Source organism: Zosterops lateralis (genome assembly GCF_965231275.1).
Source record: "Zosterops lateralis genome assembly, chromosome: 1".
NCBI classification, from domain to species: Eukaryota; Metazoa; Chordata; class Aves; order Passeriformes; family Zosteropidae; genus Zosterops; species Zosterops lateralis.
Genome location: NC_139762.1, coordinates 146,288,946 through 146,311,995, shown reverse-complemented (window position 1 = coordinate 146,311,995; position 23,050 = coordinate 146,288,946). Strand labels below are relative to the sequence as shown.

Genomic DNA, 23,050 nt, shown 5'->3' with positions numbered 1-23,050 from the left:
AATCAGGAGACTGAACTTGCATGTTTTTACATTTTATTTGCTGATGTTATCATCCCCTAAGATATATTATCTGAGTGTCACAAACAGCAGTAACACTCCTTAAACCCTCAGTAGGCAGATATTCTTGATATTCTGATATTATCTATGTAAACTGATGAGCCATTGCACTAGAAGTATTGTTTCAGAGGTTACTTTAATGAGGCTTTTGAATTTTGTGTCTCTTTGGGCCAAAGGCTGTTTGGTGTTCATCCAGAGCGGTATGTACTCATAGCATCAGCCTTCCTAGTGCCTGACAGAGACCAGAAAAATCCCTGTTTCCCAAAGAAGTCCTTGTTTTCCCTTTCCATCGCTTTTACCTACTGATTGACTCCTCTTTAGTCCTATTGCAGCCATACTTCCCTCTCCATTTTATCGTATGTGGCCATCATAGATTACTAAAATAGGACCAAGAAAACCTTTCTATATACAGTCGAAACCAAAACGATCCAAACAAAGAAAGCGAGTGGTACCCGCAGTTGTTCCCCAGGCCAACAAACTACCCCACGGCACAAAACACCGGCAGCACGAGGGAGCTGCAGAGATCAGAAACACCTCACGGGAGCAGGCTGCGAAAAAAAAGAGAACGATTTTTTCGCACGTTTTAAAAAAACGGCAGAGCGCACTTAAGGCATAACGCCGGCCTCACAGCCCGGCAGCTCGCCATGGCAACCGCGCATGCGCAGCTGCCCCGCCCCGCCGAGGCCCCGCCCCCGGGGCCGCGCGCAGGCGCAGTGGCGGGCCCGGGCCCGGGGAATTTGACCGTAAACATCCTGCGGTTTGAACGGCGCCTTCGCGCGCAGGAAGGGCCGCGGCCGCCATCTTGTTCGCTCGGGCGAGCGGCTCGGCTCCGCTCGGCTCCGCTTCCGCTCCGCTCGGCCCGGCCCGGCTCGGCTTCGGCTCGGCTTCGGTTCGGTTCGGCGCCGCTCGGCTCGGGCTCGGCCCGGCTCGGCTCGGCAGGAGCGGCGAGCGGTCCCCGGGCCCGGCGCAGGGTAAGGAGCGGCTCCGGCCGCCCCAAGGGGCCCGGCGGGGCCCGGCCGCAGCCAGCCCGGCTCTCAGGTGCCGCGGCCGTGCTCGGAGCCGGCTTTTCAGCCGGGGAGGACCCGCCTGGTGCGCCGCGACACCCGGGGCTCCCCGGGAAGGGCAGCGCGGGGCCGGGACCTGCGCGGGGCCGGGTGTGCGGGGCCATCCGAGGCGAGGCCGGGCGGCGGCACGGGCAGGGCCCGGGGGGAGCGCGGCCGGGGCGGTGGGGGAGCTGCGGGGGCGCGGTGTGCGCACCTGGAGCGGGTCCGCAGGGACCTGCCCGGGGGAGCCTGGTCACCGGGCAGCCTCGGGAGCCGGGGGCAGGCCCGGGGGAGCCGGGGGCAGGCCCGGCGGCCGCCGCCGTGTAACAGATCCCCCCCCCCCCCCCCGGCCGTGAGTTCGCTAAACGGACAGCCAGGCTGCTGGAAAGACACGAGCAAAGTTTCGTTTGCCAGGGTTGTGTTTTTTAAGTGCGATTTTTTCTCTGTGCTGTGGATGGGGCAGGGTGCTGAGTGTTGGCAATGAACTGCCTTCTGGACGCTGTGGCTGTTCAGCTGCAAGTAAAAGGGCCCTTTAAAAATGCGAGCCTTTTGAACAAGCAAGGTCTTGCTCTTATGGACGCTGTTAGAAATCGCCTTATCGTTTTTAAGGTTTCTCTCATCCTGTTTAGAAACGCTTCTGTTATGTAAAACAGGGCCTTGTGTTTTTATTAAAAACGAGGGAAACTTGCGGTCACTGTTACTTATTGCCATATTTCATTGAAAATGGATTTTCTTTAAATTTAGACACATAAACTACTGTAAATTTGGAGTAGTTGCCATTTAGGCCCACATTGTGCAAATGTGAGTAATAAACACGCTTTCCTCTTACTCAGTAAAACTTGTATTATCAAAACTGGAGGACACCAAAGTATTAGTAGGGCCAGGTTTCTCTTTTATTTTATGAAGATTCCTTTGTAAATATTTGACATATTACAAAACTTGGGAAAGCAAAGCCCACTCATCTAAACTTTTAACTAGAGAGGAAGTAGGTGTGATGGAGGGTAGTAAAAGGAGGAGCAAGAAGTTAGTGAGACCTACAATAAACTTAAATTACCCCACAAATTAATCATGTCTTGCTTATACCGTGGGATTTCCCGCAGAAATTAGAGTATTTGCTTTAGTTACCACATTAGTTTAACTTCTTAAAGGTAAAATGTTAAGAAGTTTTTTATATATGGGCTCTTTGGATGAACAGTGCAGAGAAATAACAATTGTAAAAGATGAACTAACATGAGGAATTCTGTTCAACTTACATATCTTTAAAGAGTGCGTTAGTACATGGTTTCTGCAAGTTTATTAGTTTGACACGATCTGGAATTGCACAAAATAGGTTGGGATAATGGAGACAGGGCCTTAAATTAAAAAGATTTCTTCCCTACTGGTTGAGCATTCTGAATGTAGAGGCAAGGGCAGGATACCCGCTGAGGGTCAGGCCTGAGTGTGGAATTGAGGGAGGAGGACAGCAGTGCTCACAGGGTTCAGTCATCTCCAGCTCCCTACGGTACTGTGAGTGCTCTGCCTTTTGAATTGGTAACCTTAGCGGGGCGCTGCCCCCATCGGATCGTGTAGGTGTGTGGTGTGGTGTAACTGGAGAACAGCAAGTGCAGTTCCTGTAACGGAGTGGGGTGCTCTGAGTAATTAATAGACCTGGCAGTGCAACCTCAGCCAGAGAGTTTCTGAAGAATTGTTAATGCAAAAAACAAGACCTGGAGACAAATGGAAAATGCTGTGTCTGGTTAGCAAGAATATGTCAAGTTGAACTAGTTCAATTTCATCTTTTTCAGTAATTGATTTTTTGTGAACATAAAAAATTAAGGTGACTTGACACTGAACTTTAGTGAAGCTGCAGGTGCCACAAAGAAATATATTAAAATTCAGACAAATGTGGATTAACCAGACAATTATAAAAGCGGTTGAAGGAAGGAGATCAGATAAGGTAGTGATGAAAAGAGGCACGGAACTGTAAGGTGATGTTAGTGGAGTTTGTGATGAATTTTTTTTCAGTGGCACCAGGTGTTCAGTGTGGTACCAGGGAGGCAGTGCTAGTGAGGGCCCACAGGTGAGAAGTGTAGTCATGTAGGAAGGACTGGAGAGTGAAGGTATATGAGTTAAAGTTGAAGAATCCAAAGTACAGTTGCAGGATCAGGGTAGTTCTTCTGCACTTCTGAGGTCTGGTAGGGCCAGCTCAGGCTCCTGCAGGTGCACAGGGTGATCTCACTCTTCCCCAGGTCACCCAGGGCTGCCTGGGCTTAGCAAAAGAGAAACAGCATAGGAGGAGACTGTGCGGGTGGGGGAAACCAGCAGAGAAGGGAAATTGAAGGATAGCATGAGGACAAATGGATTAAAATGACTGGCTGATTTCTTTAACTGTAGTGTGGAAGTTGTCTGCTCATCTGTGTATGGCTGTGGTTTTGGACCAGCTTTACAAGGAACAAAAGCAGGTGACAGTAAAAAAATAGAAGACTGAACTTTAGTTGTGTCCTGGTGTGTGTGTGTGTGTGTACGTAACCTAACCTAGGGAGGGCAGCTGACAAGTGAGATAGAGTGAGCCACAGGCGAATCAAAATATGGTGAGCGTTCTGTGTTGTCAACTCTTAGTTCATTAAGCAGCTTTCTGCATGCCTTGAAGGATGGGACTAGCTATGCCAGGATGCTCTTCAGAGGTTAGCTAGTTAGCCATTCTAAGCTGAAGAAGGATTTTAGGATGAAGTATATGTAAGTTGAGGGTTAAGATGAAGCTCATAGTTACCATCTACCAAAATTTTTAGTGCTACTTTGGAAGGGGCAATTACCAAAGTCTCAGATAAGAGAATAAAACAAGCACATTCTGGATTAGACCCTGTATATAACCAGTATTACATTAGTTCGGCTTTATGTTTCACTTACTTCGTGTGTAGTAGAGCGTTTTTTTACACTTCTATAGGAAGAATGTATTTTTTAAATTGTGGAATTGTTGACCAAATTAGGCATAGAAAACCTGAGAACAATTGTGGCACATTGAAGCAAATTCGAAGTTAATGACAATAAAGTTTCAGGTATTTTAAAAGGTTGATTTGGCAAGATCAGGATTTGGCCCTTTCTGGCCTTGTGTGAGTACTTATTCTTTTTTGCCTTAGAGGAATGCAAGCAAGACACAAAAATGCCTGGGTTCATAGCAAGTTTTATGGTCCTGTTTCATATCCAGTCAATTTCAAAACCTGACAGTTATATTTTACCTTACAAGCTTTTTAAGACACATCAGCTACCCTTTTTCTTTTGTGGATTCTTAGGAGTTGCTTTTTCAGCCAATGACATATTCTGTGTGTCTGCCTGAGCACCCTGCCACTTCCAGAACTCTTGGTTCCTTTAACATTCATCCCAGTCTCAAATTATGCCAGAAAATCTATTTCTTCTTTTATGCCACTGCATCAACATACTGTGCTATGAATTAAAGATCAGACAAAAAGTCTGAAATGCAGAAAAGGGAGTATTTGAAAAGAAAGAAAAAAAAAAAAACCTGGAGAAAGCAGGAGCAGCCTTTGGGGCCGGCTTTGAAGAGCTGAGGTGCTGAACAGCTGAACTGCAAAGGTGGGCTTTGTACAGTTGCTGTAACCCAGTTATTGCCTGCAGAACATCTGCTGGAATTTGGAAGTGACAGGGGCTCATGTGACAGGAAATTGTTGCTTTAGGTAATAGTATCATTGTTGGTTAAGGACAGTTCAGATTGAAGCACACTAAAACTATCTGTAGTGTGATTGTCACTGTTTCCCTTCATGTATTTCAGTATGGCAAGGCTTCAGTGATGGATGAAGAGAAACAGATTTAAAGTGATTGATAAATTGTTTTTGTCCACATTGTCCAAGTAGTGAGTTTCACATTTAACAGGAAACTTAAAGTATATTTTCAGTTAACTGTATGTTTAAAGTTTTGTGAAACCCATGATATCTGTTTTAATAATTGTGCCAAACTCCACTAATCAAAGTACATTCTTTTGCAACAGTTGTTGGATGCTTTTAAAGGAGTAATACAAGTGGTTTTGTTTACTCTGTGTTTTCCCCTATTCCTCATGTTCAGGGGTAATTCAGGCTTACTGTTGCACAGTTGTGGTAGCAACTCAAGATACCAAAATGGTCTGCTGGAAAATTATGTCTCTGCATATACAAAAATACTGAGGCCTTCAAAATATGCAAGGATTGAATTCTCTCCTGGCCTTATGATGTCTTTCAAAAAATCCTGAGGGGCAAAAAAGTAGAATACCTTCCTTTGGATAATGTTTATCCAAAATTTATTTAATTGTGCTTCCTGGAAAAACCTGCTCATGTCCATCTTTGTGCAGTGCTGTCCTTAGCCCTCACACAATCTCAACAAATAAAAATGACATTTTAACCTTTTGTCACTTTGCAGCTTCATTGTGACTAAAAGCTATTAACTTCACTCCTAAGAGTAGTTTTAATTCTGTATACTGAATTAATTTGAGTTTAAGCTGAACGGGACCTTTATTTCCTTTAAATCCTCTCCACTGTTTTGGTTATGGATGGAATTGGTGGCCAGTCTGTCATTAAGAGAGTAGCTTGATAATCAGTTCTGTTATGCAACTCTCAGAATGGAAAAAAAAAATTCTTGGACTAAACTTTGAGATGTACATTTTTTCATTTGTTACCCAGATGTCTAGAAGTTGGCTTTATTTCCACTGAACAAGTAATGTCAGGGCTTCTCTTGCCCCTGTACTTAAATTTCTAGCAGTAACAATTGTTACTTGCTGTGCTTCCCCTGGCAGTTTTTCTGTAGGTGTAGAGGAGGTAAAAACTGAAATACACTTTTTTTGCCTTTCTCGTTCTTCTCTTTTGATTCATTTTCCTGGGTTATAGAAACTACTGGAACAACTGTGGAGATTCTTCTACTTTTTTAAAGCAAACTTTTTTTTCCCCTCTACTTGTAATTAACTGAATCATATGCTTACCTCATGCATGGAACTGGCTTGTTTAGATCATAAGACATCGTGCTGTTCTGATTCCCCATGGTTTGATGTGTTGGCATCTTATTAGTCCTAACAAAGTAGTTACTAGATAAATAGATAAGAGTGTCTTTTTTTTTTTCCTAGTGAAGGAGAAAGAAAATGGAATCTTAAGGAAGTTTGAAATAATGCAGTCAGTTTTCTCACTACTTTTATCAACATTTCATTAAAAAAAAAATGAAATGGAGAACGGTCTGTTCAGAAATGAAGACACAGTGGTACTTCCTGTTTAGGAAATTATAGTGAAGTCCAGAAAGATTTGGGGCTGTATATTTTATAAAGGTGAATCTTTTAGTGGAACAGTGTACAATATATACTGGTATAGTAGAGTAGTAGCTACTGAATTAAAAGTAGAAAGAAATGGAAGTCGTAGAAAACTACAGTGGAGTGAAAGCTGAGATGTGCTTCTTTGCCTTAGGAGAGTTTGGTATCATTACACTGAAGGTAAAAAGATTCAGGATTATTTTTTCTTGAGGGATGGTAAACATTCCTAAGTTGTGTGTGTGGCTCTTAGTGGGTATTATTTCTGCTTTATAATTCTTCTGTAATAAATATATATATCTGCTGTTACATGGACGCCATTTGTAAGTGTTGACTTCTTAAACATACTAAACAAATAGTCTGACCTCAGTGGTTGAAAATCAAACATGCACTTTTTCTGAGGATAAGGGGAGTGTTTACAAGGATGTTCCTCATAAAATAAAAGATGTGTAAAGAAATATTTGCCTTTCTCTTTACAGGTTTGCACTTTGTTTTAGACATCTGGGACCATGTTTTATGCCCACTTTGTCCTGAGCAAACGTGGGCCGCTGGCCAAAATCTGGCTGGCGGCCCACTGGGATAAGAAGCTGACCAAAGCCCATGTGTTTGAATGTAACCTGGAGAGCAGCGTGGAGAGCATCATTTCCCCAAAGGTATCTGTTTTACACTAGTGTCTTGTTACCTTGTAACAGGTACTGAAAAGAACTTGAGTGTACTGCTGGTAATTAATATTTGGGTCACTGAAGTAAATAAGTTCTTAATGTTGCTATTTTAAAGGGTGGCAAGGTCTGTTTAGATGTGAAATACTCTATTGTGAAATGGGAGGAAATTTTAAGTAGCTTGATGTTTTTACTTTTTTTTTTTCTTCCCCTCTACTACTCATGACAATGAAATTTTTCACCTTAGAACTGATGGTACAGTTGTGACTTTTATCACTTAACAGATGTCAATGTCTTATAAAAAAACAACTACTTGAAAACAAAACAAAATTTATTTGACTTTTATTTTGGTTGATACAAATGTTAAGAGGTTTTATAATGCTACTCTAGATTTTAGAAGAACTGCTGAGTGTAAGCAAAAAGTGTGTTGTACAGTCACAGAGATGCTTACTCTTCTAGAATACTGATTTGCTTCATTATCACTTTTGGAAGGATTTAGGAAGAAGATAATGTTCATAGACTCACAAGTGAGCTGGAGCATTTTTTAGAGAAAGGAGAGACTAATAGGCAGTTCTTCATGTATTTAACTTTGTGTAACAGTTCATTAGCTGAAATATTTAAAAGACAGTGAAGGAAATAAAAATTTTGAATTCTTACAGGTTGATGTTAAATCCTGTATGGCTTAGTCTTTCTGTGAGACAATTATACCATGTACCATTCAATACAAATTTCATGCTCTTTCAGCCTAAAATACTTAAAGAAGAGTCCTTCTGTGAATTGCTTTTTTTCAGTTTCATGTTCCCACAGTAGATAATTCATTACATAGTAAAGCAATGAGATTGAAGAGGAAAGGAACTTTAAATTGTTTTAGTGTGGCACAGTGCTTGTTTATGGGCACTCCACATCTTCACTGTTTCTCTCAGATTTTCTTTTTAACTGCAGGACAGAAGTGGAGAGGTAGCTAACAGTTTTTAACCAGATTTTACTTAACCAAATCACTATTTATGGCTCTTCAACTTTTTGCATTTTTCACTTTTTCCACAACTGAAGTAGCAAAGGTGGTAGAAAAGGAACTGTGGTAAAAATAGGCTTTGTCACTTATTTTTTAACTAGACAGAGCAGAATTTGGGAATTCCTGGAGTGAGCTGCTATTAATTTAGTGATATTTGCTAGTTCATCTATAGATAATGTAATAGTGTATCATCTTGAACTGTAAACATTGCATTCTTTGTTTCTTCAGATTTCTGCTGATTTTTATACTTGTTTTGCATATTTGATTTTATTGAGAAAATTCATGTTAAGCTGACTGAGGTGTCATTTAACGGAAGAGTGTGGATACATCTAATTTACTGATTGTGCAATGTGTTTTTAGGTGAAGATGGCACTTCGAACCTCAGGACATCTTTTACTAGGCGTTGTTAGAATCTACCACAGGAAAGCAAAATATCTTCTTGCAGACTGTAATGAGGCTTTCATTAAGATTAAGATGGCTTTTCGTCCAGGTATCTGTCTTTATCTAATGCTCTGTGACAAGTTACATTGCTAAATGTATTTAGTGAGAAGGCACAGAATTCTGCCTTCTTATGTCTGTGTAATTATAAAGGTATAGGTTATAGGAGAAGTAATTATTGCAGCTGGCTGAGTTGTCTGCTGAAGAACATCTTTTAACTGAATTCTGAACAAAAATTTCTATTGATGCTGATTCAGTAAAATCCCATTTAAGATTTTGGCTGTTGCTGGTGTATGATGTTAAATGGAGAAACACTGCATGGTCTTAACCTTCTGTCTGAAAAAGGCCAGTCCCCTACTGAATAGAAGCACAGAAGGGGACTGGTTTCCATCAAGGGTGAGGATTCTTTTGCTATGAGGTACAAAAGAAACATGAAAGTAAGCTGTGTTTTTGCCACTTTCACATTTTCGTTTCTGCAAATAATGTGAACTGTGATGTGTAATGCATCAAAGATAGTTTTCCTTTTGTACGTTTGCAACGTAATTTCTCCCTCTACAGTTGCTTGCTTAAATATCTCCCACGAAGATGGGGTGCCATATTAATACCTGAATTTACTTTTCCATCCATCCATCCATTAATTGTTCAGCTTTCATTCTTTCATGGCCTTAAAGATACTTTAAGGATACTTTTCTTTAATTTTGGCCCGGGGAACTTTTTCTCTGCTGAAGTGTAGCTCTGGCAGTGATGCTGCTGGATGCTAACAGCTGCCAAATCATATTCTACCTTTTTAAGTTGATGAGTGCAATAGGTTTAAAAGCTGAACTTGAGAGTGGCTTTTTGTTTTTTAAAAAAGCAACTCTTGAAAGCCAGTGCAGCAGTAACTTGAGAAAAGTTAAGATATGTCATGCTTTTATCTTCATTTCCTGATCTAGGTTGTGATTCAGGCATTGAATTCAAGTACTGAATTTTATTTAGCTTTCAGTAGGAATTTGTTGACTGTTGCTAAATTTTGTTTACTACTATGTTTAAATTCCCTGGGTGATAAGAACATCAATTTATTTTAATATCACAAGGCAATCTGTTTTCTCAATTTTACTTCTCCTAACAGAGTGCATGTCAAAGGTGAAGCACCTTGAAATCAAGATTTACAAAAAGTGGCATGCTGGCCTCACAGAAGCTGAGGCACTGGTCTTTTATTTTCAGTTTATCAGCTTTGTGCCTTATGCATTGAGTCTTTCTGTTCTGAGAATCATTTACACGTTTCATTTTAAGCAGCAGACAAGTAAAATATTGAACAGCCCTGAAAGGATGGACTAGATTTCTTCATTCCTAGTCAAGTATAGTGATGAATAAGCTACATACTCATGCTTGTTCTTGGTCTCTGTGGACAGTGGTTCTTTGATTATTCATTGCAGAGGGGAGCGCAGTGAGCAGAGTGTTTTTGAAGTATCTGTACCTCAGAATTGCTTGTGTTGTATGTGTGGGTCAGAAGGCAGAGCATAGAGCTCAAATCTTCTGCAAGTTACAGAAGGAATTGAACCTGCATTTCCCATGCACTTTCAAGTGCCCTGACCTTTCAAGACTTTGAACAAAAGAGAGGGACCAACCACTGGCACTGGTTTTGTGATGCCCAATCTGATAGTCATGCTCTGAGAATGCCTGCTGAATAAGAGTAAGCATCTCTGGAGGGTAAGAAAAGGTATGTGTGTGGTTTTGGTAATACAGCTCTTTCATGTGCAGAAGCCTAGGAGTTAGTGACCCCAAGTGCAATCAGTACTGTTCCAGAGCTTCTGGAGCTGATGGAACTGAATAAAGGACCAGTAGCAAAGTAGTCACACTGTGCTGCTGCTGTAATGTAGAACCCTGCAGCTCATACTGGGCATGATAAAATTATTTTGGAGCAGGTACCTGTGATGCTGTGAAACACAGGATGCCTGTGCCACACCAACATTACTGATTGATTTCAGGCTACTGGTGTTATACAGACACTGCAAGGGAGGATGATATATGTTTAGAATTTAGTTTGAATTTCAATTACTAGCATTATCTAAGGTTTCTTTGTAGGTGTCTCAGCATCAGTTCAACAAATTTAAAGACAGTAGGCTCATGCAGAGAGGAAATGCTAATGGCATGGTGAAAAATGCTGTCCTTGTAAGCAATGGGAACTCATGTCTGGGTGTTCTTTGCAGGAGTTGTTGATTTGCCTGAGGAAAACAGAGAGGCTGCTTACAATGCTATTACCTTACCTGAGGAGTTCCACGATTTTGACCAACCACTTCCTGATCTAGAGTAAGCTTGGGTTTTTTTTCATTTCCATGAAAATGGTACTTGTTTTTAGTTGAAGAGAACTTAGTTTTAAACAGCTAACTCATTGCTAAATGTAGAAAAAAAAGTCTGTAGGTAACTTCTATTATTAGGTCTTTCAATAAGGAAGTGTGCAGTCATCTTTGTGTTGATTGTAAGTTAGAAGCATTGACTTCAACTGAGGTTAAAGCTGTCCTTACAGGAGCTTTTGAAAAACTCAGATACCTGTTGTAACTTTCTTTTTCTTCTATGCAAGGCACCCTACATCACATACATCCTTTGGTTAGACAAGATTAGTTTTATGGAAATGTCGTTGACCTTTTGAAGTGGCACTTTTAATTCTTCCAAGTTCTTAATACTTACGGGTTACTTGTACATATAACAAGTATACAACCTGAATAGTTCTTAGTCTTTAAAAAACAGATGTTTGTGGGTTTGTTTGTTTGTTTGTTTTTTTCTTAGTTATTCATAAGGGAATTTCTAGAATACAATTTACTTAGTGTTCAATTTAGTTTAAATTCAAATTAGAGTATATGCTAATTTGAAACTACATAAAATTTTGTGTATTTATAAGAAATGTACCTTAATATACCACAAAGGATGTTAACTTGGTAGTGGTGCAAAATATAGTGTTTGATAAACTATATTAATAGCTTTTGAAGTTGAAGAGGTAGAAGGTTTTTCTTAATTGTTAATTTGTCCTTAGAAATTAGTAATCCAAACACAGCAAGGACTAAGAGAGGTTACTGATACATTTCCCAGAAGCTAATGCAATTTGGATGATAGGTTTGAACCATTAATGGTCTCACTGCTTTAAGTAGTAGTTTCTATTCAGTGTTCACCGTTATTTTTTTCAATAATTGGCTTGAACGTAAAATTGCTTTTTACTGGATAATGTCATGTTTATTTTAGCAGGCTTTATTTGTTGTTCATTTTTTAATGAGATTTTTAATAATTGCCTTCTGTTTGTTTAAGTGATATTGATGTGGCTCAGCAGTTCAGTTTGAACCAGAGTAGAGTGGAAGAAATTACAATGAGAGAAGAAGTAGGCAACATCAGTATCCTCCAGGATAATGACTTTGGTAAAGATCTCATGTGTTATAATGTGTTACTAGCTAATTTCAGTTATTGTAAGATACGGTTTTGCAATTACTATGGAATGCCCAATAAGCACTAAATAAATTAGATCAAACATGCTACAGGTTTTTATGATTTTTAGTTTGTTCATGTCAGTTTTTCCAGAAAGTCTGCCCTCTAATGCTCAGCAAACTGCTAGCTGCCTAGAATAGGTAGAAAGAAAAGCTAAAGAATATTCAGTCAAGTTAATCATTGAAGTACTGTAACAGTTATAATTTTAAAAATGTAGTGTGAATATGAAGTGAGCTGTTGATTTAATCTTAGCATGCTCTCAGTCAGAAACCATTGGGAGATTTCTAAAGCTGAATCAGTCCCTGGTGATGAGTTTGCTACTTTATGTATCTTTTCAAGGACAGTGTTCTAACATCTGAATCAAAGCCTAAAGACAGTTTTATTTGAATATATGGTTCCCAACGTACAGTATTGTAATCCATAAATCAGTAATTGTTTTGAAGGAGTAATCTAGGAATGATGTTGACTGGCTATTGATTCGTTCCCAATGGGTACTTGAAGCCCAGCCTCGAGGCATAAGGCAAAACATCTTTGAATTCCATTGAATTCTTTGGTTTCTGTGCAGATAAAGTTTAGTAGGATCTGGCTAATATCAATTCAAATAAATATAATAAAAAGAGATAGCAAAAAAATACTATTCAAACAATTATAAAAATAACTATGTTATTGCTGGGCACAGTTCCTTACATCTTGTCATTAACTCTGCAGATAGGATACATTAAATTAAAGTTTGGTCTGACACATGGGCCTTTGTTGATCAGTTAGGTGGGTCTCTTGCATCTTGGTTTTCTAGCACTTAGAGCAGTGCAATTGTATTCTTGCAGGTGACTTTGGGATGGATGATCGTGAGATGATGAGAGAGGGTAGTGCATTTGAGGATGACATGCTGGTGAGCACCAGTGCTTCCAACCTCCTACTGGAACCTGAACAGAGCACCAGTCACCTCAATGAGAAATCTAATCACCTGGAATATGAAGACCAATACAAAGATGATAATTTTGGAGAAGGAAATGATGGTGGAATATTGGGTAAGTTTGAGAAATTTGTATTTCCTCTATCCTACCTCCTGCCTTAATTAATTATTTCTTGGGTAGATGAGAGGAAGTTGTTTCCTTTGTTGCCAAGATCCCTGTCAAAGTTATGCCTTGTACAGTGGAATTCTGGTTTGTGAGTACTACAGCAGTATAGATGACTCACAGCATATTAAGTGTTGGCGTATTTAAAACAAAGTTTTAAAAAATTAGATGTACAATGCAATTGTGTGGCAAGTAGATTATAATAAAGGTTATCTGTAAGCTCAGAATTAGAGCTGAGATCCCCCTTGAAAGAGCACTGCTACTTTCTTCTGTCAGCATTGAAAGTACTGGTTTCCAACTTGTACACTGTCTTCATCTGTGTTGTAATAAACTTGTCTGTACTTCTTTGTAAATTTGTCTATACTTATTTTATTAATTTGTGGATGCAAAACTGATTCTTTCGTATGGTTCCTTCAGATGACAAACTTCTCAGTAATAATGATGGTGGTATTTTTGATGACCCACCTGCACTCTCAGAAAGTGGAGTGATGATGCCAGAGCAGCCTCCGCACGATGATATGGATGATGATGATAATGTATCAAGTGAGTATGATCCAGGACCAGACCTAGAATTACTTTCAGCTCATGTAGTTTGGATTCTAATTCTTTAAAAGCATACTAAGCTCAGAAGTGTGCAATGTGAAGGTGTGGAGGAGGGGCTGGAAGGGGCAGCAGAGGCTGTTAATGTTTTGACCTGGTGCGAGGTTCTCGTTTTGATTGGCAGTGGGAGGCCCGGACAGCCCGGACTCAGTGGATCCGGTGGAGCCCTTACCGACCATGACTGACCAGACAACACTTGTTCCCAATGAAGAGGAAGCTTTTGCTCTGGAGCCTATTGACATAACTGGTGAGTGAGCTGTTGGGGAGGATTTTACACCGTTTGTCAGAGACCACCTTAGCTTGATGGAATGGAAATGAATGTCTAGCGCTGCTGCTGACTCTGCTGCTCACTTGGGAGAGAAACCAGAGGTCAAGTGCTGAATTATTTTTATTCTAATAGTAGCCCTCTACTTTTCAGAGAGGTAGCTTACACGGATGGTGTCAAAGAATACTAGTTTGTAGTTTCTGCAGTCAGGGCGTGTAACAGCATGATACTGTAGCTTTAGATAAACAGGCTGGTTGAAATGCACCAAGTTGGAATGGTGCTCAGCACGTCTTTAATTCTAATGCAGTATCTGTAGTGCAGCACAGTTCTTGATAGGCTGTGTTTGAAGGGCAGGAGCGACTGTTTACACTGAGAACAAGTGCTGTTCTAGTGATTGGTAGCTTTAATGAATGGCTGATTTCAGGAGGTGCACTTCTGTATTTGAATTTCTGCTAAGTAGGGGTTTTCCTTGTCTTTTTCTTTAGTGCAAAAAACTTGCTTATTTTAACTGATACGATATTTGGCTCATTATATACTTACTCCCACTTTATTAAAAAACTAGTATCTGTAAAGAAAGTAGCTTGTCCTACGCTTTTATAAAAGACTGAGCTCCAGGCCCTGATTCCCTGCTTGGGCAGTGGGAGAGCCCTGGCACTGCCCTCTCGTGGCGGGCTGGCAGCAGGGGAGCAGCTCATCTGCTGGGACCAGCAAAGACAGCATTTGCCAGAGCCTCAGGGTCTGCTGCAGGGTACCAGGCTGTGAGCACTGTAATGTTATCCTAGATCAGGGTCAGAAGTTTACAGATAAAACAACCACCCATATTAACTCTACCAAAGCTCAGGTAGGGCTTAGGGGGAAAAGTGGGTGTGGTATTTTAAATCTGTCATTAGAGTCATAGAATGGCTGGGATTGAAAGGGATCATGAAGGTCTAGTTCCAACTCTCTTGCCATGGGCAGGGACACCTTCCACTAGACCCAGTTGCTCAGAGCTCCATCCGGCCTGGCTTTGAACACTGACAAGGATGGGACATCCACAACTTTGCTGAGCAACCTGTTCCAGTGCCTTGCCACACTCACAGTAGAGAAGTTCTTTCTAATACCTAGAATGAACCTCTCTCTCATTAGGCAGCCATCCCCCTTACCCTGTCACTGCATGTCTTTGTAAGAAGTCTCCTCCATCTTCCTTGTAGACTCCCTTCAGCTACTGGAAGGCCACAATTAGGTCACCCCAGAGTTCCCTTTTCTCCAGGCTGGACAACCCCAAATCTCTCAGCCTTTCCTCATAAGAGAGATGCTCCATCCTCTGTTCAACTCGGTGGCCAGTGTTTGCACCAGCCTAACGAGCAAGCCATGGGAGAGAGGCATGTGCAGCTGAGGACATTGAGGCTTAGGTAGATTGAAATTCACAGAAGAATTTGTAGGTTATGGGACAGCATTCATAGTATTTGACATTTTATATTACACATAGGTTTTAGTTCTCCCAAAGCTAGTGTTGCCTTAGATTCTTGAGGCAGCTTTATATGTGGGCAGGTAAGACCTATAGAGAAAACTTGCAGGATTCTTTTACAGCATGGTACCTCTTTGAGCTAACCTTCATTGCTTGCTAAAAATCTCAACAGTCAAGGAAACCAAAGCAAAGAGGAAGAGAAAGCTGATTGTGGACAGTGTGAAAGAACTGGACAGCAAGACTATTCGAGCCCAATTAAGTGACTACTCTGATATTGTTACTACTTTGGATTTGGCACCTCCTACTAAGAAATTGATGATGTGGAAAGAAACTGGTGGAGTTGAAAAGCTTTTCTCTCTGCCTGCACAGCCTTTGTGGAATAACAGGCTACTGAAGGTAATGTTTTTGTGCAAGTTCCTTTTAAATGGACTATATTCAGGATTGTGCCTCATGTATAGCAAACATCAGCATATAAATATTGATACAGTGATGGCAGTATTCATAATTGGAAGAAAAAAACATATTAAAATAACTAAGGTAAATATTTTAAACGTTGGTGTTATTAATTACAAAAATAAATTATTTTTTAGAAGATAGTACTGTTGCAGAGGAGCTTAAAAACTGAGAAAGATAGCCCATAATTACTTGATCCATAATGAAGTAAAAGGACACTGAAAACTGCAATAGTGAATAATGTAACTTTTCCTCTGTAGCTCTTTACTCGCTGTCTTACACCTCTGGTACCAGAAGACCTGAGAAAGAGGAGGAAAGGTGGAGAAGCTGACAATCTTGATGAGTTCCTTAAAGACTTTGAAAACCCAGAGGTTCCCAGAGAGGAGCAGCAGCAGCAACAGCAGCAACGAGATGTCATCGGTTTGTCTTATCAAAGATGCTCTGCGTTCTCTTGGAGCATTTTTTTTCTCTTTTATCTGTGCTTTGTATTAAGTCATCAAAGATTATGTATGAAGCTATGAGCTTTGTAATGGTTGTTTAGTTTGTTTAGCTTGATGTACAACCAATACATAAAATAACATATTTATGTGACATAAAATAACTTTTTTTTCCTAGAAATAGGGGATGTTTAGGAATTGTTAGAACCAGTGGTTTAAAAGTGCGGGCTGTTGGGGAGTGCTCAATTCTAACAGCAGGTTGGATTTTGGTACGGTTTCTAATTACATTCTTAAGCATCTAAGAGGAGATTTTTTTATGGAATACAGATGAGCCCATTCTGGAAGAACCAAGCCGTTTGCAGGAGTCGATGATGGAAGGCAGCAGAACCAACCTGGATGAGTCGGTGATGCCGCCGCCGCCAGCTCAGACCGGGGTGAAACGCAAACTGCAGCAGGTGGAGCCAGAGCCAGTGTTACCCGTGAGTGAGCCTTTGCTGTGGTTTCATGGGGAGTGAGAGGTGGGCGGTGTCTTTGAGTAGGAAATGACACAGATTTGAGGCCCTAGCTTTTGATGGTCCTTTGAGATTCATTGTAGTAGTATCAGAACATTTGTCTCTGGGTATCCATTCTGGTGCCTTTGTTAGGTGAAAAGCTTACTGAAGCATTTAAAATGCTGGTAGGAAAAAGAAATTACAATATTTCCTCCAGTAAAAGTCTTCAAGGAGTCTGGTGTATTGCTTATCAGGTTCTGCTTGGTAAGTGTATATGAGCAGCTTCCATGAAGCAAGGATAGTGTTAGCTGCATAAACATCTTTTGAGAGAGCCCTAGTGTTCCAGGCCTAAGGATTCAAATAAAAACTTCAGAGAGATTTCCTAGTTGAATTGTGAGTAGACTTGAACATTAGCTGTGATGCTGTTTCTGAAGGGGAGAGAAAGGAAATAGGCAAAATGGAAGGTATTTTTCTGAATGCTTGAGTGGTGAGAACAGTCCTGGTTTATGCTGTGTCTCGTGTTTGTGCGTTTTTTAACCTCACTGTTCGCGTTCCTTGACTAACACTGTAGAATGAGGCTGTTAGATGTTACATGATCTTGTTTAAGCAGGGTGGCAGCTGCTGCTCCTCTTGGCCATGTCATGGGGTGAAACTGGAATTGACTGTGCTAAGTCAGTGTGATTGGGGATGTTGGGAATTCTGTGATCATCTTAGAGGCCAGGTCAGGCCTCTAGCAACATGCACAACCCATGGGGATACCTGCTGTGTGACTACATCAGAAGTTGCTCAGCCATTTTAGGGTGTGTGTAGAAACAGTGTCAGTGTAACTTTACTGGGAAGCACTTAATTGTTTATAGATTCAGGGGGAGAGTACCATGTATTAATTTTATTAAAACTGTCTACATAAAGCACATTAAATTGCTTTTCTGTATTTTCCTCTTGACATAAATATTTTTTTGAGAATATACTTCGGCACTAAAGTAATTAATACATTTGCAGAAGCTTTGCAGGTACCAATGTTTTAATTCCTTCATGTTTGTACTGATGAAAACAGCATTTTGATATTTTGAAGATGACTAGTTCCAGTGAGTTAAAGTGTGTTCATGTAGTATTGCATCTGGTGATGTGGGATTTTAAATTTACATGTGCTAATCCAAGGAATGAGATCAGCAGTTTGGATGGTGGCGTAAGTGAAGTTACTGGAAAGCCTTTTTATTTTGCAGTGCTGTCATAATTTCTGGTTTGAGTAGAATCTAAAGGGTTGAAAATACTTGTATGGACAGCAAAACAAAATTGCTTTTGGTTTTCAGAAATGAAAAATTCTGACAAATGGCTAATATTAGATACTTGGATTTTATTAAACTGGTTGGTACCACCGTCATTCTATTGTAAAACTGACAAAATGATACTGTTTGTTTAACTGTACTGTTTGCTTTTAAAGCACCCACCATCACAACAGCTGGAAATACCACCTGTAGAAATGCCTCCAGAGGAGCCCCAGAACATCTGCCAGCTAATACCAGAGCTAGAACTTCTGCCAGAAAAAGAGAAAGAGAAGGAAAAGGAGAAAGAGGAAGAGGAGGAGGAAGAAGTAAGAACTCTGTTTAGAATCAGTTTGTGTGTTTCCCAAAATTGGATGAATGTTTGACTGTCGATTCAGTAAAAGACATAAGAAATAACTCGTCTGTCCTTATTAATAGCCCTTGGAAATTTAATTCTCAAATTAGTTCATGACTATTTAATAATATTTATATTATTTAATTTTATAAATTACATATGCATTCTGTTTTGAATTAGTGTTCTCCTATTCTCACCTATGGCTGGATTAAACCACTCTGTATGTTTATTATGCCTTAGATAAGAACTTTTGAACTTAATAGTGTGGTTCATTTTAAATACCTTGTGCTTTGAAAAAAGTAGCTTTTTGCAAGAAAACCAGCCATGTCCTCAAATGGGATAACTTGTCTCTTAGCTACAGTATTAATATCCTATGGTAACAAACAACAAACTTCATTGATGTCTTTCATTTTACACCTGCTTCCAGGAAGAGGATGGCACAGGGGGTGATCAGGATCAAGAGGAAAGGAGATGGAACAAGAGGACTCAACAGATGCTTCATGGCCTTCAGGTACACATGGTCATTTGCTCTATCTTAAAGTAGCTTTTGAGTGTCCACTGTTCCTTTTAGCTGAGTTAAAAGGTCAAGAAAGACCTTTCTTTGCAGTCAGTGTAACAGCCTAAAATACCAGTTATCCTAAAGGGGGAAGAACGCATGTAGTTGATCAAATCTATATCAAATAACTGTATTAAAATTCAATCTATACTTTTATAATTGTCACTTATTGTTAAAAGAACATTTGAATTAAAATTTTTCACTTAAATATTTTTCCATGTTTAGGTTCACACTTGGTATGCAACTAAGATTCCCAGAAATGTAAATTTTAAAATGATCGACTGTATTTTTAATGAAGCCATAGCACCTCTGACTTTGTGCTTTGTGTCTATAGGCAAACCCCCGTAAGGGTCTAGGGATAACACCATTGTGCAGGATATTTACTTCCTGGCTAGGCTAGTTTGAAAACTTGCATGCCATGAGAAGCTGAATCTCTTAAAACCTGGAAACATGACTTTGGCTGATTTCTAGCATGTGGCTTCAGTCTGCAGAGACGGATATCTCTCTGTGGGATGGATTCTTGCTCCCTGGAACTAAAGAGGCTTTTTCTGATACGATAGCTGAACACACAGTATTCACCCTGAAGTGCAAACTGTTCCTTTGCTTATCAGTCTATGTGCTTGTCCTCCACATATTCTTGGACTGCCTGGTTTGTCGCTCCTTTGTTCCCTTAAACATTTCGGCAACTCGTGAGGTTTGGCTGTCACTGAATGCCACATCCCAAAAGGCCACACACCCACCTCTTCTCTGAGCCAGCTTTAAGTGCAGAGCATGATTCCATGTGGTGTGGATTATCCTTCTGGCCAGTTAGGGTCTGCTGTCCTGGCTGTGTTCCCTCCCAGCTTCTTGTGCACCTCCAGCCTTCCTGATGCAAAACATAGCACCGTATCAGCTGTTGTGAAGAAAATTAACTCTGCCCCAGACCAAATCAGTACAACTGAATAAAATAAAAAATAGCTTAAAAATAACTTTGGAAGTATACAAATGTTGACTTGGTAGTGATGTGTAATGTTTTCCTCTCTGAATGTTTTATCACAGTTTCTGATGAGAGCTTTAGAATTCTCTTTGGCCATAACTGGCTTCTTTCAATTCTCTCTTCCATGTACCCAGTGTAATACATTGGATGGCTGAAAGATTAAATCTGCAATGAGATTTGGAGTTAAGATCTGTTTAATGTAAAGTGATTTGGTTTGGTCAGCCAAAATATCTTTTCATCTCGTTGAAATTCATTCCAGGGCAGACAGTTCTTCTTTAAATTGAACACTTCAATTGTTGTCCTGGCCAGCAAAAACATGTATTATCATGATTTTTTTGATAAATATTTTTGCCAAGACTTTGAGAAAATCTAAGTGACTTTGGATACTTAGTTTAAGACAGAGGAGTTTTAGAAATAAACAGGCTTTCACCTTGGGAAAGTTATGTGCCTTCTGAAGAACATAAGCTCTTGAAATCTTACCTTATTATTTTTGAAATTACATTTATTTTGAGAAATAAAACTTGATTTTTTTTTTTTTAATTCCTATTAACTAAAAATTGTCCTGCAGTCAAAAAAGACTGATTACCTGTTGCTGCAGAAATAAAATCTTGTGCTCTACAATGGTGTTTCTGGAATACATTCAGCAGATTCAAGAATGATTTTTCACACATCTCTGGGAAGCCTACTAGGTTTCATTTAGCTAAGATCCATAGAGAAATTTTCATGTACATGTTGTAATGTTCCCATCCTTCTGAATCCCTCAGTGTCCTGGGATTGACAACAAACAGAATCTTGCCAAGAAACCTTGTTGTTTCTGTGTAGTTCTCTATTTAATTTGTGGTATCAATGTTGTGTTTTTCAGAGAGCTCTTGCTAAGACTGGAGCAGAATCTATCAGTTTGCTTGAGCTGTGCAGAAATACGAACAGAAAACAAGCAGCTGCAAAGTTCTACAGTTTCCTGGTACTGAAGAAGCAGCAAGCTATAGAGCTGACACAGGAGGAGCCCTACAGTGACATCATTGCCACCCCTGGTCCCAGGTTCCACATTATCTGAATGGTTCCCTAGAGCAGAGCCAGTGCTCCTCTCACCCGTGCGCGCGTGAATTGCCCCGTCCGTAGGGCCCACAAGATCATTGCAGAAAATTTAGATTTTATTGTCTGTATAAAGTCCTTGGTTTTCTCTTGGGGTTGTTTTGGGGTTTGTATTTTAACTTTACCACTCAAATTTTTTTAGTGAAACTGCTGGCTGGGTTGGGTGACTTGAGTTCCAGCTGCAGAAACCAGATGTCTCAAGCGCCCAGATAAAGATTGTTTTAGCAGCTCAGAGCAGATGTGTGCAATATTGGTGCATGTGATGTTGAGTATCAATGAAAATGTCTTACAATAATTTGACTAGTTGATTCAATAGAGATATTTTTAACCTATACAAGTAAATCTGAATGGCCAACCTGTTGTCTGATTGAAAACGTTGCCAAACCCATCTGAAATGTTCGGTCTGCTTCTCATAGTAGTAGTTTTCTCTCTCCTTCTCTAGATCTTTGTGCATACCGTGGGTCTCTTAAAGCTGCCAGTATGAAAGGTAGTGCCTGATATGTCAGCTTGCTGTGTCACTGCATTTTTGCAGTCAGATTTTTGTAGCCCTTGATGCTAAGGGGAAACGAGTGTCTGTGGAAAGCACTTCCTCTACATGATACATGAAAGGACAGAACATGTGAAGCATTTTAGATGAAACATTCCTTTTCACTTATCACCTTGTTATGGTCCACTACTGATAATGGCTAATTACTGTTAATAAGTGACAGATGAAAACTAGTAATTTCATTTAACCATTTAAGAAATCATAATGCTTTAGGTTTGTTAGAGCTGTATATAAACTCCAGACTTTTTAAAACAAACTTCTAGATTGTAAATTATCTGATTTTTTTATTAAGCAGGCATCTGACAGTAAGAATAAGAAAAATTCCTAAATTCAGATACCACCTGTACCGAAAGGGCAACAAATTTTGAATATAGAGTACAGATGGGCACAATTCCACTTAATTATGTAGTGTATTAATGGCTCTTTGGATGTATTTATGGTTTTAGTGTCAATTTTTTCAGATAATGTACACTCCCATGTTCAAAAGGTTTTATCAGTTTTACGAAAGAAATCCGGTTTGATTTTATTTCTAAAGAATGAAGCTTTACTGTTAGACCAGGTAGCACCAGAAATTATGTGAATATGTTGATTATGGAGACCTGTCTTAACTTTTTTTAGGGCAAAATTATTCACACTGAAGGTTCTGGTTTTAATGTTGGCACTTTTGTGAAATAATTTTGGGACTCTGAAATTTCGGTGTATACTCAACTGTAAAATTATGTGAATGTTTAAAAAACTCTGAGACTACATAATGACCATGTTTTAATAATCCTTGAAAAAGTTAATTGTATAAAGTTACTGCAGCTTTATTTTCAACATGATGTGCCTGTAAAACCATAATTTTCCCCTTTGTAAAAAGAGACATTGTAGATAACGTGAATGTTTAATTATAGAAAAGGTCATTAGTTTCTTGTTACACATTTTTAGTCTGTTTTTGTTGCTTTTCAAGGTTAATATTCTTGAAAATAGTTGATGCTGTTATGTATAACTTTTCTAATAAAAGTTGTGTTATAAGCTGTTATGTATTAGCTCTGTATGTTGTTTGAACATCCCCCATTTATGTAGGAGAGACTGAGCACTAAGAGATTGGTTATTTTGGTATTAGGTATGGAAAGATTTAGCTCTTCAAAAGATTAAACTTGAATATGTAAATAGATTTCTTGCCACTAGGAAGGAAGTGTTACTCTACTGGCTGTACTGTGCTTTTGTTCAAGGATTCTGTGCTAGGAATGTGTGTGTGGAAAATTATAGGAGACTCTCTATAAAATGTGATTCATCTACATGCCTATCCCTTCTGAATGCCAGAACATATCCAGCTTGGATTCTTTTAGCTCTGCTGTTCCCTTGCTTCTGGAATTGCCTCTGCATATATGTCAGTGCCTCTGAAGTTGCACATTGCTCCTGGTATATCCAGGCACTTGGGTCCAAGCCTGTGGCTGCAGCACCTGGAGTCAGGTGGTTACCTCTAGAGTTTATATATAGGGGCAGTGAATTCTGACTGACCCAGGCTGAGTGAGCTGACTTAGTCTGGGCTCCACACACAAGGAGCTTTTGAGTGACCTGTGGAAGCAGCCAGG

General features: G+C 39.9%; 1 protein-coding gene across 1 annotated transcript; it reads left to right on the top strand.

Moving 5' to 3' along the window:
* The first annotated feature begins 949 nt into the window (after positions 1-949).
* Positions 950-22,496, top strand: RAD21 (RAD21 cohesin complex component). The gene is made up of 14 exons (XM_083860581.1): positions 950-1,028; positions 6,834-7,007; positions 8,386-8,515; positions 10,653-10,752; positions 11,743-11,849; positions 12,741-12,944; positions 13,410-13,535; positions 13,717-13,839; positions 15,477-15,700; positions 16,018-16,177; positions 16,522-16,673; positions 18,127-18,276; positions 18,730-18,813; positions 20,697-22,496. The coding sequence occupies exons 2-14, from the start codon at positions 6,864-6,866 to the stop codon at positions 20,886-20,888; spliced, it is 1,896 nt and encodes a 631-aa protein (XP_083716707.1). The 5' UTR covers positions 950-1,028; positions 6,834-6,863; the 3' UTR covers positions 20,889-22,496.
* The last annotated feature ends 554 nt before the right edge of the window (positions 22,497-23,050 follow it).